This window comes from Oreochromis niloticus, linkage group LG15 (genome assembly GCF_001858045.2).
Source record: "Oreochromis niloticus isolate F11D_XX linkage group LG15, O_niloticus_UMD_NMBU, whole genome shotgun sequence".
In the NCBI taxonomy this organism is placed as follows: domain Eukaryota; kingdom Metazoa; phylum Chordata; class Actinopteri; order Cichliformes; family Cichlidae; genus Oreochromis; species Oreochromis niloticus.
This window is the reverse complement of record NC_031980.2, coordinates 2,187,876-2,201,404: the sequence shown is the minus strand read 5'-3', so window position 1 is coordinate 2,201,404 and position 13,529 is coordinate 2,187,876. Positions and strand designations below refer to the sequence as shown.

Below are 13,529 nucleotides of genomic sequence, written 5' to 3'. Positions count from 1 at the left end.
TGAAATTAGAGCTGCACGAGAGAGATAAGGCATCAAAACAACCGCCCAAGTAAGCGGGCAGAGTTGTTTGATGATAGCTGCTGAGTTGTGAGATCAACTTTAAGAAGGTCTCTGACAGCACCCTTAGTATCAGCCCTGGCTTACTAACACTGCACTCTACAAAATGCAATACAATCATTTCTGTGCTTTTTTCCCCCCAAAATCCAGCAGTGGTAGTTTTGTGACTGAAACAAAGTCCCGATAAATGAGCATCAAAAACCACCTTAAACTAACAGATTTTTCTGTGCTCACTTCAAACACCCTTCATAATGCTTCGAGTGCTAAAACATAATGGCATCAAGGACGCCTCTCATCTGAACGGGGCAAGGTTAAGTTAGAAGGTGACACACTTAAGTGCAACACCGAGAGACATCGCAGTGAGTTTCAGATTACAAAACTGCCCATTCTCTCCGCTGTGATTTCATAAGAGGCTTTCAGAGATATATCGCTGACTGTGTGTGTGTGTGTGTGTGTGTGTGTGTGTGTGTGTGTGTGTGTGTACACATCTGTGTACAACGCTGATCCACAAGTCTGAGGGAAACAACACTTGTCATTAAGGCATGTCATTCAGCACAGTGAAGAATCCTGTTTGTAAACAAAGCCATGGCAACCGTGGTACTCTCTCACGCTCTCTCTCACAAGTTTGCACTCCCACACGCAAAACTCACACACACACACACACACACACAGGGAGCAGTAAGCTTATTCTAAACTAGTCCCCATCTTGTCATCTGCCTGGATATGACCCAGAAATACAGCCACTGGAACAAATAGGCCACTGTCATATTAATCTGCACCTCTGTAAATTGATGGAAATATAATTTGGTGTGTTCACAGCAAGCCGTGTCTGCACGCTTTCCCCATCTCTCTCTCCCTGCCTGGATAACGATAACTTGACCTCCCCTACACCAAATCCCCCTCACCCCCACTCCAACAGTACCAAACACATAATGACGCCCCGCAAATAGAAAAAAAGAAGAGCAAAAAATATCTTACACCCTGTAATTGCACACTCAATTGAAAAAGACTTAAACAGGTAAAGGAAAAAGCAAAGCCGGGAGGGAACAAAAAGGTGTATTCACATGCAGATATTCTCACTGAAAAGCTTTGAATGGCAGAGTCTGACTAAAAATGACAGAGATTCTGTAATTGCAGCTTCAGATAAAGCACAGCACTTGGCAGGTAGAGTAAGAGTCTGCAGAGATGTGCCCTCATTTCTACACCGGCACAGCGCATATGTGTGTATGAGGCTTTTTAAGCATTCATGCATGCTTGTGAGTGTGTGCGCACTTGTTTGTGTGTCAGACATGCCCTGTGTGTGTGTGTGTGTGTGTTAGAGTGAGCGAGAGAACGAAATAGGTTTGAAGGGTTAATTAGTGTGCTGTCTTAAACTGTGTGCAGTGACAGGAAGACAAGACAAGCTGTCCTTGCCAAATTCACCTCTGCACACGCTGCTCTACACACACACACACGCACACGCACACACACACACACACGCACACACACACACACACACACAGACACACAAATGTGAATATAACACAAGATGAGGACATATACTCTTTCTCCCCCACTCAACACCTCAGTGCCCATTTCAGGCTAATGCGCACACACACACACACACACACACACACACACACACACACACACACACACACACAGAGTTGCCTAAGTCAGTAAAGCCAAATCAGTTTTCCCGTTGCTACAGCAACAGCATACTTTTATATCAACTGCAACCTTGTTACTATGGCGATATGTATACAAGAGAAACTCTGTGCCGTTGTAGTCAAGGGCCAGATGACAGCATAGCGTGAGGGCGTGTGCACAAACACACACACCATCCTTCATCCATTTTGTTCTCTCTCTCTTTTACCCACACACACACACACACACGCACAGACACAGACACACACACACAGACACACACACACACACACACACACACAGACACACACACACACACACACACACACGCACAGACACAGACACACACACACACACACACACACACACACACACACACAGACACACAACATGCAGCTCAGTCAGAAGAAAGAGTTCAGATTCACACGCTGGTCAAGGAGAGCACAGACAGCTCTCATATCCCCCCAGTATGATCGCAATCAGCTAAACATGCAAAGCTAACATTGATCCTCACTGTTTGTGCCCAACCTTCACCACCCACCCCCGACACCGGCGGGCGAGATGGAATCTAAAGTCTGTTGGCATCTGTGTTATTAAATCCTCCAGTATTAATTTAGCGCTAATTGAGTGAGGGATTCATTCCCCGTTTACCCCGAGTCTTTAATGGAGTAAAGTCGGGATGAGAACGCCGGTATAAAAGACTGTATCAAGTCTTAAATCAAAAGCGAAATGCTGTTCCCACTGGGGAAGCACATATCATCGGAGTGAAAGAGAACTATGAAAGCAGAGATCATCAACTATTGATAAGGCCGAATCTGGTACAGCTGTAGACAAAATACAGAATATGTTTGACTTCAAGTTGGATATGCCTGCAAAGCGCTGATAACTGTCTGGCTGTGAAATAAGCTATAACCACACATGAGAGAGCGAATAATGGGCCTGTATTTACCATCTGGCTACAGTGATGCTGTACATCACAGGTACATACGATATAGATTAGGAAAAGAATCAGGAGTAAGGATGAAACGGTTCTCCAAATCCATAATCCGTTACGAGTTTGAGGGCACAGTTTCAATTCATAACTCATTTTTTTCATTTTTAAACATAAAATGGAAAGGCATGATAGCTGGATCACGAATAATGCATTTTCAGCTCTTTACTACAACAACTTTCACTAGACTAACATGTCATTCCACATGGCGATCACTATCAGTGTATGTATACAGACCATCGTGGCTCTGCCTTATCAAGTCTAACCTGCCAACTACCATCTCGAATGTTTTACAGGACTTCGGAGCGCTGCAATTCCACATCCAAAACACTAGTTGGCAGTGTTGAGCCTTTTCATGTGCATAAATCAATGCTTTCTATGGTGCTTGCTGAGCTGAGCAAATCATGTTCGAGTTTGTTAATATTGAGCAAAGATTAATTGCACAAAATGAGCATCAAAAAAGTACTGCGTGCATTTCCAAAGACAGCACAGGGAGGTCTTTGCATATGTATTTCTGGGAGTTTCTTTCTCAAAGTGCAAAATTTAGAAAGGAGAATATTTAAACCAAGCTGATGCACAATTTACTGCTAACTGTGCTGACAGTCCATTTGTTCTCCCAAAGTACAGCACCGGCAGTCAAACTGGGAAACATGATAATAAACTCGTGATAATCTTGTGCATGCATGTGGAAAAAAAGAGATGATTCAATGAAAATTGAAAATATCAGATTTGATTGGCTTTGTTTTGTCTGATGATGATGTCGATGACTAAGCTGAAAATCAACAATAAACCTTGTTTTCCAAACGACCGTGGAAGGAGCGATTATGCAACATTCCTCAAAGTAACATTGACGTTCTTTACCTGGCTGCGATCTTTATCCACCTTCTTGAAGCACTTGTTGAGCGACAGATTGTGGCGCACTGAGTTCTTCCAGCCTGTGGGGGCGCTTGCAAAGTAAGGGAAGTGCTCCAGAATCCAGCCGTAGATATCCTTCACCGGCAGCCGCTTGTTTGGCGCATCCTCGATGGCCATGAAAATCAGGCAGCTGAAGGAGTACGGAGGTTTTCGGTTGGCCCCCGCCGCCAAGTCGTATGCTGAGTGCGCGTCACCGAGCAGGGGGTCGTCTGGGGAGGGAGACGAGGAAGAGGGCGAGCGAGGGTGCTGGCCGTCGGGGTCCTGCAGAGGGGAAACGCTACGAAGCCCAGAATGGCTGAAGCTGTTGAGGAGGTCCGTGCTCTCGTGGAGCCAGGAGAGGCTGGTGAGCTCTTCGTCTTCGGCCTTGGAGAAGGAGGCGGACAGGGAAAGGGAGAGGTCAGCCGCCTCGGCTTCAGATGCCGCCGTGGCGGCGTCACCTTGCCGGTACGGCGGGCTCATGCCCTGCGAGGCACTGGCTCCACTACTGGGGCTCTGAGCCTTCTTACTGGGGGGCATGGTGGGTCCCATCCAGCCCAGGGCTCACTCCTGTAGGCAGCAGAGGGGGGGGGAGCAGGAGAGAAAAGAAACAACGTTAGCTGATGAAACTGTTGGTTCATTCATTTTTGTTAAAGGCCAAAGGGTGGAGGCACGTAACAAGATTTTGACCACATTCCCAATTAGGCTGTGTTAGATCTGAAGGAGAAAGTATACATCATCATTTCTCTCCTGGGCTTTCTATCCACTTCTGACTGAAACAGCAAATTTAGTGCTTCATCGGTTGAGGAAATCCTGCCCTGTACAACTACCCTCTAATTACTAGCGTACCAGCAAAGTATTGACATTACATGGGGTTGCTGTCATAACATATGAGTACTGTTAAAGGTCTTACAGTTGCGGGGTCACAGAAATTACGCTGGTGATTTAACATCTCTCCAGCAGGAGAAAATGTAATTGTCAAACGTGCTGCGACAAATGAGTGCAGAAGAAGAAAAAAACCCCTTTATCTGGTGGATTTGAAACATTAGAAACGGAGTCCGACGGTCAGACTTAGTTCCACAGCAGGATGTGATAGGGATGCGATGGGAAAATTTGCAAAGAAAAGAGCAAAACAAATTACAGCGTGAGTTCAAATCTATCCCTATTCTAATCAGACCATTATTCTGCTAACATAAGAGCGATGCTGTGCTCGTTACACGCAGGCAGAGCGCCGTAATTGAAGGGGAACGGGTCTGAGTATCACACCACAATCAGAAGGCTCGCAACCGGGCCTTTGATTGTCCTCTAGCACAGACAGCTGTGGGAAGGACCCAGGCAGCGGCTACAGCAAAATGTAATCTGCTCCGCTCGCTCTGAACACGTTTCAGAGACGAGACGCACATGCCTACTCTTGCTTGGATGCACACGTGCACACACGTGAAAATGCAAATCTAAATCTAATCTGCACAGGTCCGGATGAACATGCAAACACGAGCAGGGATTCTAAAAGGTTGTGAATGTAAAAGCAGATGAAAACACACACACACACACACAGACACACACACACACACACACACACACACACACCATTAGGACACGGGGATTAAGAGGAGCTATGTTCTGGCCGGCCCCTGTGTGGTGCGATCGCTCTCTAATCCAAGGTGATCATCAGCCGATCTGTCCCCTCACTCTGGATGATTGACTGACAGCTGTCACCCGTGGCGAGCCGTAGCGCAGTGACAACTGTCAGCTCACTACAGCTTTGGCCCGCCGCGTCACCATGGCAACAGAGCAAAACAACTCATCTCCTTTTCTCCTCTGCCTCGTCTCCCTCCCATCTCGCCCTTTTCTCACTTTTCTCCCAGCACAGATAACTCTCTTTAACGGTGCCGACGGGCTGCAGCGGAAGGACGGAGCTAAATATAGAACGGTGATGTATAGCGCTTGCTCCACGTATAGCCGGCCAGCCTACAGTCACCTCGCCGCTCCATCTCACGGTCTCCACGGGCACAGGAACACGCTCGGCGAAGCTTTGATCTCGTTTCTCTCTTCTTTCTCTCGTCCCTCTTTTCCAGTCCTCGCACTGTTTGACAGCACGCGCGCTCATTCAACAAGCTGTACCTGTCTGAAGGTACAGTGGTGCTGCACCAATATTGACATTGAGCATAATGAATTCAAATTGCCCCGGTGACGATAGCTGAAAATAGTGAGAGCATAATCAAAGGGATGGGCGAGGTGGGAAGAGTGCTTGACAGGCTTTTCAAAGTGTGCGTGTGTGTGTGCGTATTTATGCATGTGTTTGGCAGGCTTGTCACGGTGCATGTGTGTGTTTGTCTTGAGAAGGAAGAAAGGGCATCGGAGTGACATTGTTCCTAGTAGGAGTCCACCGGAATGCAGAGATGGCTCAGATGCTCTCTTTCTCTCTGTCTCCTCTTCCTCCTCCTTGTTATGTTGCCATAGCGGCAAGGGGGCCATGAAACATTACGGCTGACAGTAAAGTCATCTCATTTTACTGTTGCTATGACAACAAACTCCTCACTGTTGGTTGGGGCCATCGCGAGCTGCCGCCCAAGCCTCGTGCCTGAGTGTGCATGTGTGTGTATGAGGGGATGTGTGTGTGTGCGTGTGTGTGTGTGTGTGCTACCATGTCTCCCATGGGCTCTCATAAAGCTTAACACACTTGCTTGGCTCTAAACAAACTTTCATGCAACTTCTACTGCGAAGCCCTCAGGACCAACTGCTAAAGGACAAAGGCAGCTATCGCTCAAGTTCAGGCTAAATAACGCTCGCTGCGAGTGTGTGCGCGCGCGCGCGTGTTAGAAGCATCCTCACATTTGTTTGACAGATGGGACTGTGCTATTCTCTCTGTCTTCTTCATTCGCTGGATCTCCTTTGTGTTTGCATGCTTTGTTTTGATTTGTGTTCGGCTCTGTTTGGCATGTCCACATTTGGCTTAGCGTGCGCATGTGTTTTTTTACTGCGTTTGTCTATGTGTGTGCATGCGTGTGTGTGTGCGTGCACGTGCGCATTGGACTGTAAGTACACTTTCTGACTAGCTGTCTAGTGCATTCTTCATGCAAGTGTCTGTGCATACCAATACAATTACAAGCAGCTGAGCTCTGTACAGTGTGCCTGTTCTCTGTGACCCTGGCACCACACCAGCACTGTTCCTCTGCACCCTGATAATATGGACTCGAAAAGACACCATTCAATAAGAAAGAAAACTCCATCCAAAAGAAAAGTGATGGGCTGTGCACTTGCAAATGTTATGCTGCCATGAATTCAAAATCCATGGGACTCAGTTAGGAACTATGGATGCACCAATCAGATGTTTGGACAGGGTATCCTGACCCAGAAAGCTTGACAGGGTATACATGGAAAATTGGCCAATCTATGATGTTTAGGTCATCAACTCATCTCATTTATGTGGAAGCTCTTTCAGCTACTGAAATGTGAAATTTCAAATTAGATATTTCAAAAATTTGAGTTCATAAGTCAAAATTCTGACTTTTTTTCTTTTGAACTTTTGCGTCAGCTCTGCCAGTCTGGAAGCTCCATGAAGGATGCCCTTTTCCCAGAAGCAGATGACGCATATGCACGAGCACTCGGATAGTGACAGGATCAGTGAGCTGTCAATGTGAACAAACTGGCGCCACGTTCTTCTGCTTTGAATGCCTTCTAGTGAATGATAGCATAGCAGGAAGGTTTGCAATCTGCTGTTGGACAGCGGATGCCTTTAGCTTTCTGCTTCCAGGTAACAAGGAAATGATGCAACTTCACAAAGCTTCCTAATTGGCAGAGCTAACTCGAAATGAGTTATTTTCTCAAAATGGCATTTTTTCATATACATTTTAAATATTACAGTATCCCATACTCTTGTAAATTGTGCTTCAGCCTTAGATCAGAAAACACAAGTGGGACTCAGACTGTTAATTTCGTTAAGTAGTAAACACACCTGAAGCTTCATTCCTTGGAAAAAAAAAAGAACCAAGCAAAATGCTAAATGTGAGCTATGTTTAGGAGCATTTATGTTTCCTTTTGAAAGGGCCTTGCTTTCCTAAGTCAGTGTGTCTGACACAGTACTGACAAAGCTAAAGTTCCCCGTCCTGCTGCATGTTTTCAGCTCAACGGATCCTCGGCTTTCAAGGTGTGCAAGATTTAAAATAAAACACTTTAAATCAATCCAGCGTTTTTTCTTGTCACAGGTGTAAAAAAACAGGAAGGAGCTGGTCAGAGTGCTATTTTAGGTTCAAGAGCTAATAGTGGATCAATTAACTTGATTTAACAGATTTAAAAAAGGACGGCAAATTGAAGGTTTCAATGAGCTGTACTGAGAGCTAACACCATTAAGACCTTAGACGGAAACAGAGAACATCATCGCTCTGAAAACTGTCAGTGACCTTGATGTACCCCTGCTGACCTCTGACCTGGCAGTCTCTGTAGCTGAAGGCAGAGGGGACCGGTGTTTGCATGGAGGGGAGAAGGTTAACAAACCCCTGAGTGGACTGGCTGTACGCTAATTCATGCGCTCTAATTGACAGTGTAATCATCTCGCGCTGCATTCATGCTCTTGCAGACACTTGTCTAAATCACATGCCACTTTTACGTAATCCTCAGAAGATCTCCGTTCCCCATTGGCAGCTTTTTCTGTCTTACTTGCAGTCGTTCACAGCGCCGAAAGCCAGAGGAAACATTTCAATAATATCCTTCATTTCTCCGCCTTGTTGTGGAGTCTGCTGTGATATTAGCCAAACTGACTTTCAGCAAAATCCCCAAGTCATCAAATTACAAAAAACCCCGAAACCACATCAATGCACAAATAATAAAATAAAAGCCAGATAGGCTTGAGACATGCTGTCAGCAGCTCATTTAGCTCTGCTCTGGGCCTCAGTGCATCAAGCGACTCTTACAACTTTGTCAGTTTGATGGTGGCTTGTGACACAAACTGTATGTCGTATGTCATATCTTCCCGTTCCCCCTTCTCATTGTCTGTCTTTACTATACGGCCCAATAAAGCCAGTGCCATGAAAATAATCCCCCCCTACCCCAGAATGGAGCAGTAATAGTAGTGTAGCAGATAGCAGCAAAGAATAGAATAGTGGCTGGTAGGAGTTATTACTTTGCAGAGGGGTGAGCTGAACCTTGTGGCTCCTCTGGCCACAGTGATAAAGCGGAGAGTCAGATGCACCGAGGCAAAACTAATCTGGAGTTTTGATGACAAAAGGACGACCTTTATCCCTCCTACACATATACCGGATGGATGGAAGGGGAGAGGAAGACCAACAGAGAGAAGGAGAAATTGAGAACTCTCTCAGAGACTGGGAAATAATAACTTCTGCTACATATATGTCAACAGAGGTTGTAGGAACCCTTGTGATGTTCTCAATTTTCAACCCATGAAATCATTCCCCCGTCCACCCTCTGCATTTCCTGCTTTTCCCTGGTGACAAATATCAGGCCTTCTGACTGCTTTAAGGAAGCGGAGCAGAGCCAATCACATCCTATAAGGTCTCACTGTGTTCTTCTTTTATGTCATCCACAACAGCAAAGAGCTACGGGATGAAGGTCAGGGGTGAGGGCGTCCCTCAGGACGCCTCCTGACCCCTCTGTCCTGGCGGCTGCTCTCAGCTGCCTGGCAGCTAAAGCTGCTGCAAACACATGTGCATATGAACGTGTTACAGTGTTACAACTTGATGGCCTGTTTTCATTTTTACATCTGTTGGCTATTTTCTTTGTTTGTTTGTTAGATTTCATTGCATTTTACCTCAATCAAAATATAGTAAATGTACATTAACTGACCCGCTCTTTGAATATTTAAGGTTCTTCTGTTACAGGTAATATAGTCAATCATAGACCGTTTGTTTGTTTTTGCATTTATTGTATATGTTTATAGTTTAAATGGAGAACATACACTCATATTATTGCACTGAAAATGTAAAAACTATTCCACATGCTGTTTTTCATGACTATTGTTATGTGTACGTGAATGCAGGCAGCCTGTATAAAGTTTGGTTTGATTTATATAAGGGGGTGGGTCTTGACAAGTGTTAACATTTACACCATCATGAGTTATGTCTGTATTTAGTTTTGCACTTTGTTTCTATTTATTGACCGTACTTATAGACTATGGTCAGCAGCAGGCTGTCACAGTCACCTGTGGTTTGCACGGACGATGCTGACTTGCCTGCAAACACTGTCGGCTAACCACTGAGTGCGACACAAGCCAGAAACAGTGAAGGAAACGCCTTCAAAATAAAGGTTGTGCCTTAACAACTGAAACAAACAGACTTCAAAGGGACAACTTTTAGTTTTTAGGTGAAAGTTTCTGATTTTCACTTCACTTTTAACTGTTTCTGAACCGTTCGGCGAGGAAAAAGTCCACAGACAAGTCAGACCGCCTTCTATGCAAACTATAGTCAACTGCAGTAATCTGTCACTGACTAAAGAAATCCATGGGGTTTTGTGACCATATTTTACCAAGTGAGTGCCAGCTACCTCAAGCAGCCACTTGAAAAAGTCAGGAAATACAACCTAATGACTGGTATGTCTTGATGCATGCTCAATCATCCAGTTTCTAATGACTGGTAGCTACCAGAGAGCCTCTGACCAGTCTCTAGGGCTGTGTGACTACGACCTTACGCCTCTTTTCCACTAGTACCAACTCGACTCCACTACACTTGGTTTTGGTCCATTAAAACTGATTATGTGTGTGGGATTGTCATAGCAACGCAGCCGAAAGTCCCATGACACCATTTGTATATAACACAAGTACAACACAACAATGGAGGACGTCTATCTGCTGCTCAGTCTGTGTTTATTTTTGTGTAGCCATTTCCCTCGCTGCCACATTTCAAAAGTGGCAGTTTTGATTTTCCTGAAGGAGTTTTTGTGCTCTCATGACTCATCGAGTGACGCCATCAACTGACCAATCAGCTCCCTTGGAACCGTGAACGAGCAGGCACTAAAAAAAGTACCTGGTACCAAGTACTACCACCTAATCGAAAACCCTGAAAACCAAGTGGCTTCAGGAAGATATTTCACTGAAACACTGTGACCTGCTGTTGGAGCTACAGAGACAGAACAAAGGAATTCAGATGGATGTCGTGGAATTTAGTACAGAATCTTTATTACTCTGGTCCGTTAGTTAAGCAGTGAAACAACTTACCGACGGACACCGTCGACTCTAAAATGTCAGCCACTTAACTACGAGGAATAAATACATGATTTGGGTGAAAAGTGAAAATTAAACCATCTCTGAGGTTCAGACAGTTGTTCAGAAAACTCAAGTGAGTGCAAAATATTACCTTGAGCTGTTTGTTCCAACTACTTACTGCCAAAAGCACAAAATCAAAGCTATAATTAATAAGGCATAAGAAACTTAACAAAGAAAGGTCAGGACCCTTGTGTTGCAATGCACGCTTAATATTGCAAGTTTGAGTCCACAGCCTGCTCTGCCAGAGGATTAAACATTATCCCCACTGTCTATTGGCAAAGCAACTAAGCAGATAATAAGCACATAATATACAGTATATTTAGGGGAACTGAGCCCCAGAACTTTCAAGTTGAAAAATGAAAACATAAAATGCATCAATTCACAGGGTCACTGGTTGTGCTTTAAGAGTAGCACCAGGCTGCTTTACTCAAGGAAGCTGAGAACGGACATGTGTAATGTACGGTGTAAAAAAAAGAAGAAGAAGAAAAAAGCCAAATCAAATATTGCTAGTGAATAATTCAAGACGACGAACACACACACAGCCTCCATCCTCCAAAGTAGGCTAACCAACAAAGCAAACAGACATTTGCATCAGGCAAACACAGAGTAAGTTTGGGATGATTCATCAGCAGCCAGCGATGATGAAGTCACGCTTATCACCCCCCCCCACCTCTCTCTCCGCGGATGGCGAACAATCAAGAGTCAGAAATACACACACACACAAACTGAGGCCGCGAATGTGGATGCTTGAAGGTGACTTGTGTGTGTGTGTGTGTGTGTGTGTGTGTGTGTGTGTGCAGCCTGGAGGTCCCTTGGTGGAGTGCAGGGCTAGACTGTGTGTGCAGAACTGCCTGTGACAGTCAGGTCAAGCTTAAAAAAAGCCCAGGCCCAAGGCTTTAGACTTCCACGGTTATGGCCATGACACACCATAGGCCGACATGCAATCGCACATTTGGGCACTCTCACTTGGTTACTCACTTACTCTGGCCAGCGTTTTCTCGCACACTTTGTCCAAGTCAGTGTATTGTCCAGCATGGCATTAGTCCCTGTATGTACTGTATGTAAGCAACCTGAAGTCCTTAAAGTGTACAGACCAAAGTGCTGTATGAATGTATGGCTGTTTGTGACTTTGAGCGGTTAGTAAGACTAGAAATGCATTATATAAATATAAATATAGCATTAACCCACACTCCTGTTTCAGTTTAACCAAAGCAGAACACACAGACTGTATTAGAAAGATGGCTATAACCTCAGAGTCTTAAAGTCGAGTCCACTCAAGCCTGCATCGTTTCTCACGGCCAGCGAGGGAGGGGGAATCCTCGTGTTGCAATAATAAGTCTTAGAGACGTTGCAGCTCACTTAGTAAACATACTCGTGCTGAGTTTATGATTCCAACTGCTAGTTTTAGGACTAAATGGGTAAAACATTATGTGTAGAGTCACAATGTATGAAAAACCCAAGAGGCGATCCACCCAGGTCCACACCATGCTTGTTCAAGAGCCGCCTGTTCAGCTTTCCAGTAAGTACACGTGACTAGCATCCCTACTGATACCAGAGTGAAGAACAGATACACCAACAGATGCAAGCTAGTTAGCTCTAGCGCCAGCTGACCAGTTCTAATCTCTCACATAACTGTGTCCAGTTTCCAAAGGCCGATACCAAACTAGAGACTCTAAAAACGCTGGTTCACACACCATTTATACAATCTGTATATCTAAATTCATCTTTCTTTAAAAAACACGATTACATGTAACTTTTACTGCTAAATAACATCATTTACACATTTTAGTATCTGAGTAAGACAAGCAAAGAAATTTCTTCACATTAACAGGCTTTAAAAGCTGAATATTTATGTTTGTAACATTAGCTTTCCGTCCATCGTGATGCTAAGCTACGCTAATTACCTCAGAGCTCCAGAGCCACACTTAAACCTCACAGTGTTATTATTCTTTGGATTTAAGATAAAATAAGAGCTCATTTATTTAAATGTAAAACTAGTACGGTTCAATGGAGTGTACACCGAGTCGCTCTTGACCAGACCCACCAGTGCAGCAGAACCTAAAGTAAGTAGTTTAAAAGGATCCTTATACAATAACCAGATCTAATACCAAGGTCAGATCTGATAAAGATGCTATCAAACCTGAGATGACATCGGCAACAATCATAATTATAACAGTAATAAAGATAACACTATCTGACTGCCTCCACCTCTCCTTCCATCACCCAATCCCCCCCACCCGCTCTCCCTCTAAGGCCTCCCTGCCTTTTCTTTCTGACAGTGAGCAGGTCCCTGTTGGCGCTCAGTGCTCTTTTATAATACTGTAGGAAAGGAGAGACAACGCGAGGGAGAGACAGAGCGAGAGCAGGGGAGAGGGAGAAAGAAAGAGAAAGGGAGACTGCCAGAAACACTATACCATATCAAAGCGGCCAGAGCACAGCCAACACAGCTTTGATAGTGGGCAGAGAGGAGTGTGGGTCACAAAAGCGCAAGGAGAAAGGCTCAGCGAACGGTTTAAAGAGGGGAGCGTGATCTATCGGGATCCCCGCATTCAGGGGAGAGTGGGGTGGATGAAGCTTTGAGGTGGTGAGTGTTTTTCAGTCGGGTGTCCTGCAGTCAAAAAAAAAAAGGAAGAAGAAGCAGGGCTCCCTCTCTGTGTCTGTCTGTCTCTCTCCCCTCTGGCTTTTCCACTTATCTTTAACAAACAGCAGCTCAGGCGCTCAGCCACTGGTCGACAGTTTGTCCCGACAACA

The 13,529-nt window shown here is 45.0% G+C and overlaps 1 protein-coding gene across 2 annotated transcripts in view; it reads right to left on the bottom strand.

Annotated features, from left to right (window-relative positions):
* ches1 (checkpoint suppressor 1) overlaps positions 1-13,529 on the bottom strand; it is a 62,601-nt gene that overhangs the window by 30,728 nt on the left and 18,344 nt on the right. The window contains exons 1-2 of one of the 2 annotated variants that reach the window (XM_025898928.1): positions 5,153-5,175; positions 3,536-4,135 (exon numbers count right to left, since the gene is read on the bottom strand). In XM_025898928.1, coding sequence (XP_025754713.1) covers positions 3,536-4,117 — 582 coding nt within the window. In that variant the 5' untranslated portion in view covers positions 4,118-4,135; positions 5,153-5,175. Of the gene's footprint in view, positions 1-3,535; positions 4,136-5,152; positions 5,176-13,529 lie in introns of those variants that run through there. The other variant, XM_005449816.4, reaches the window with a different exon arrangement.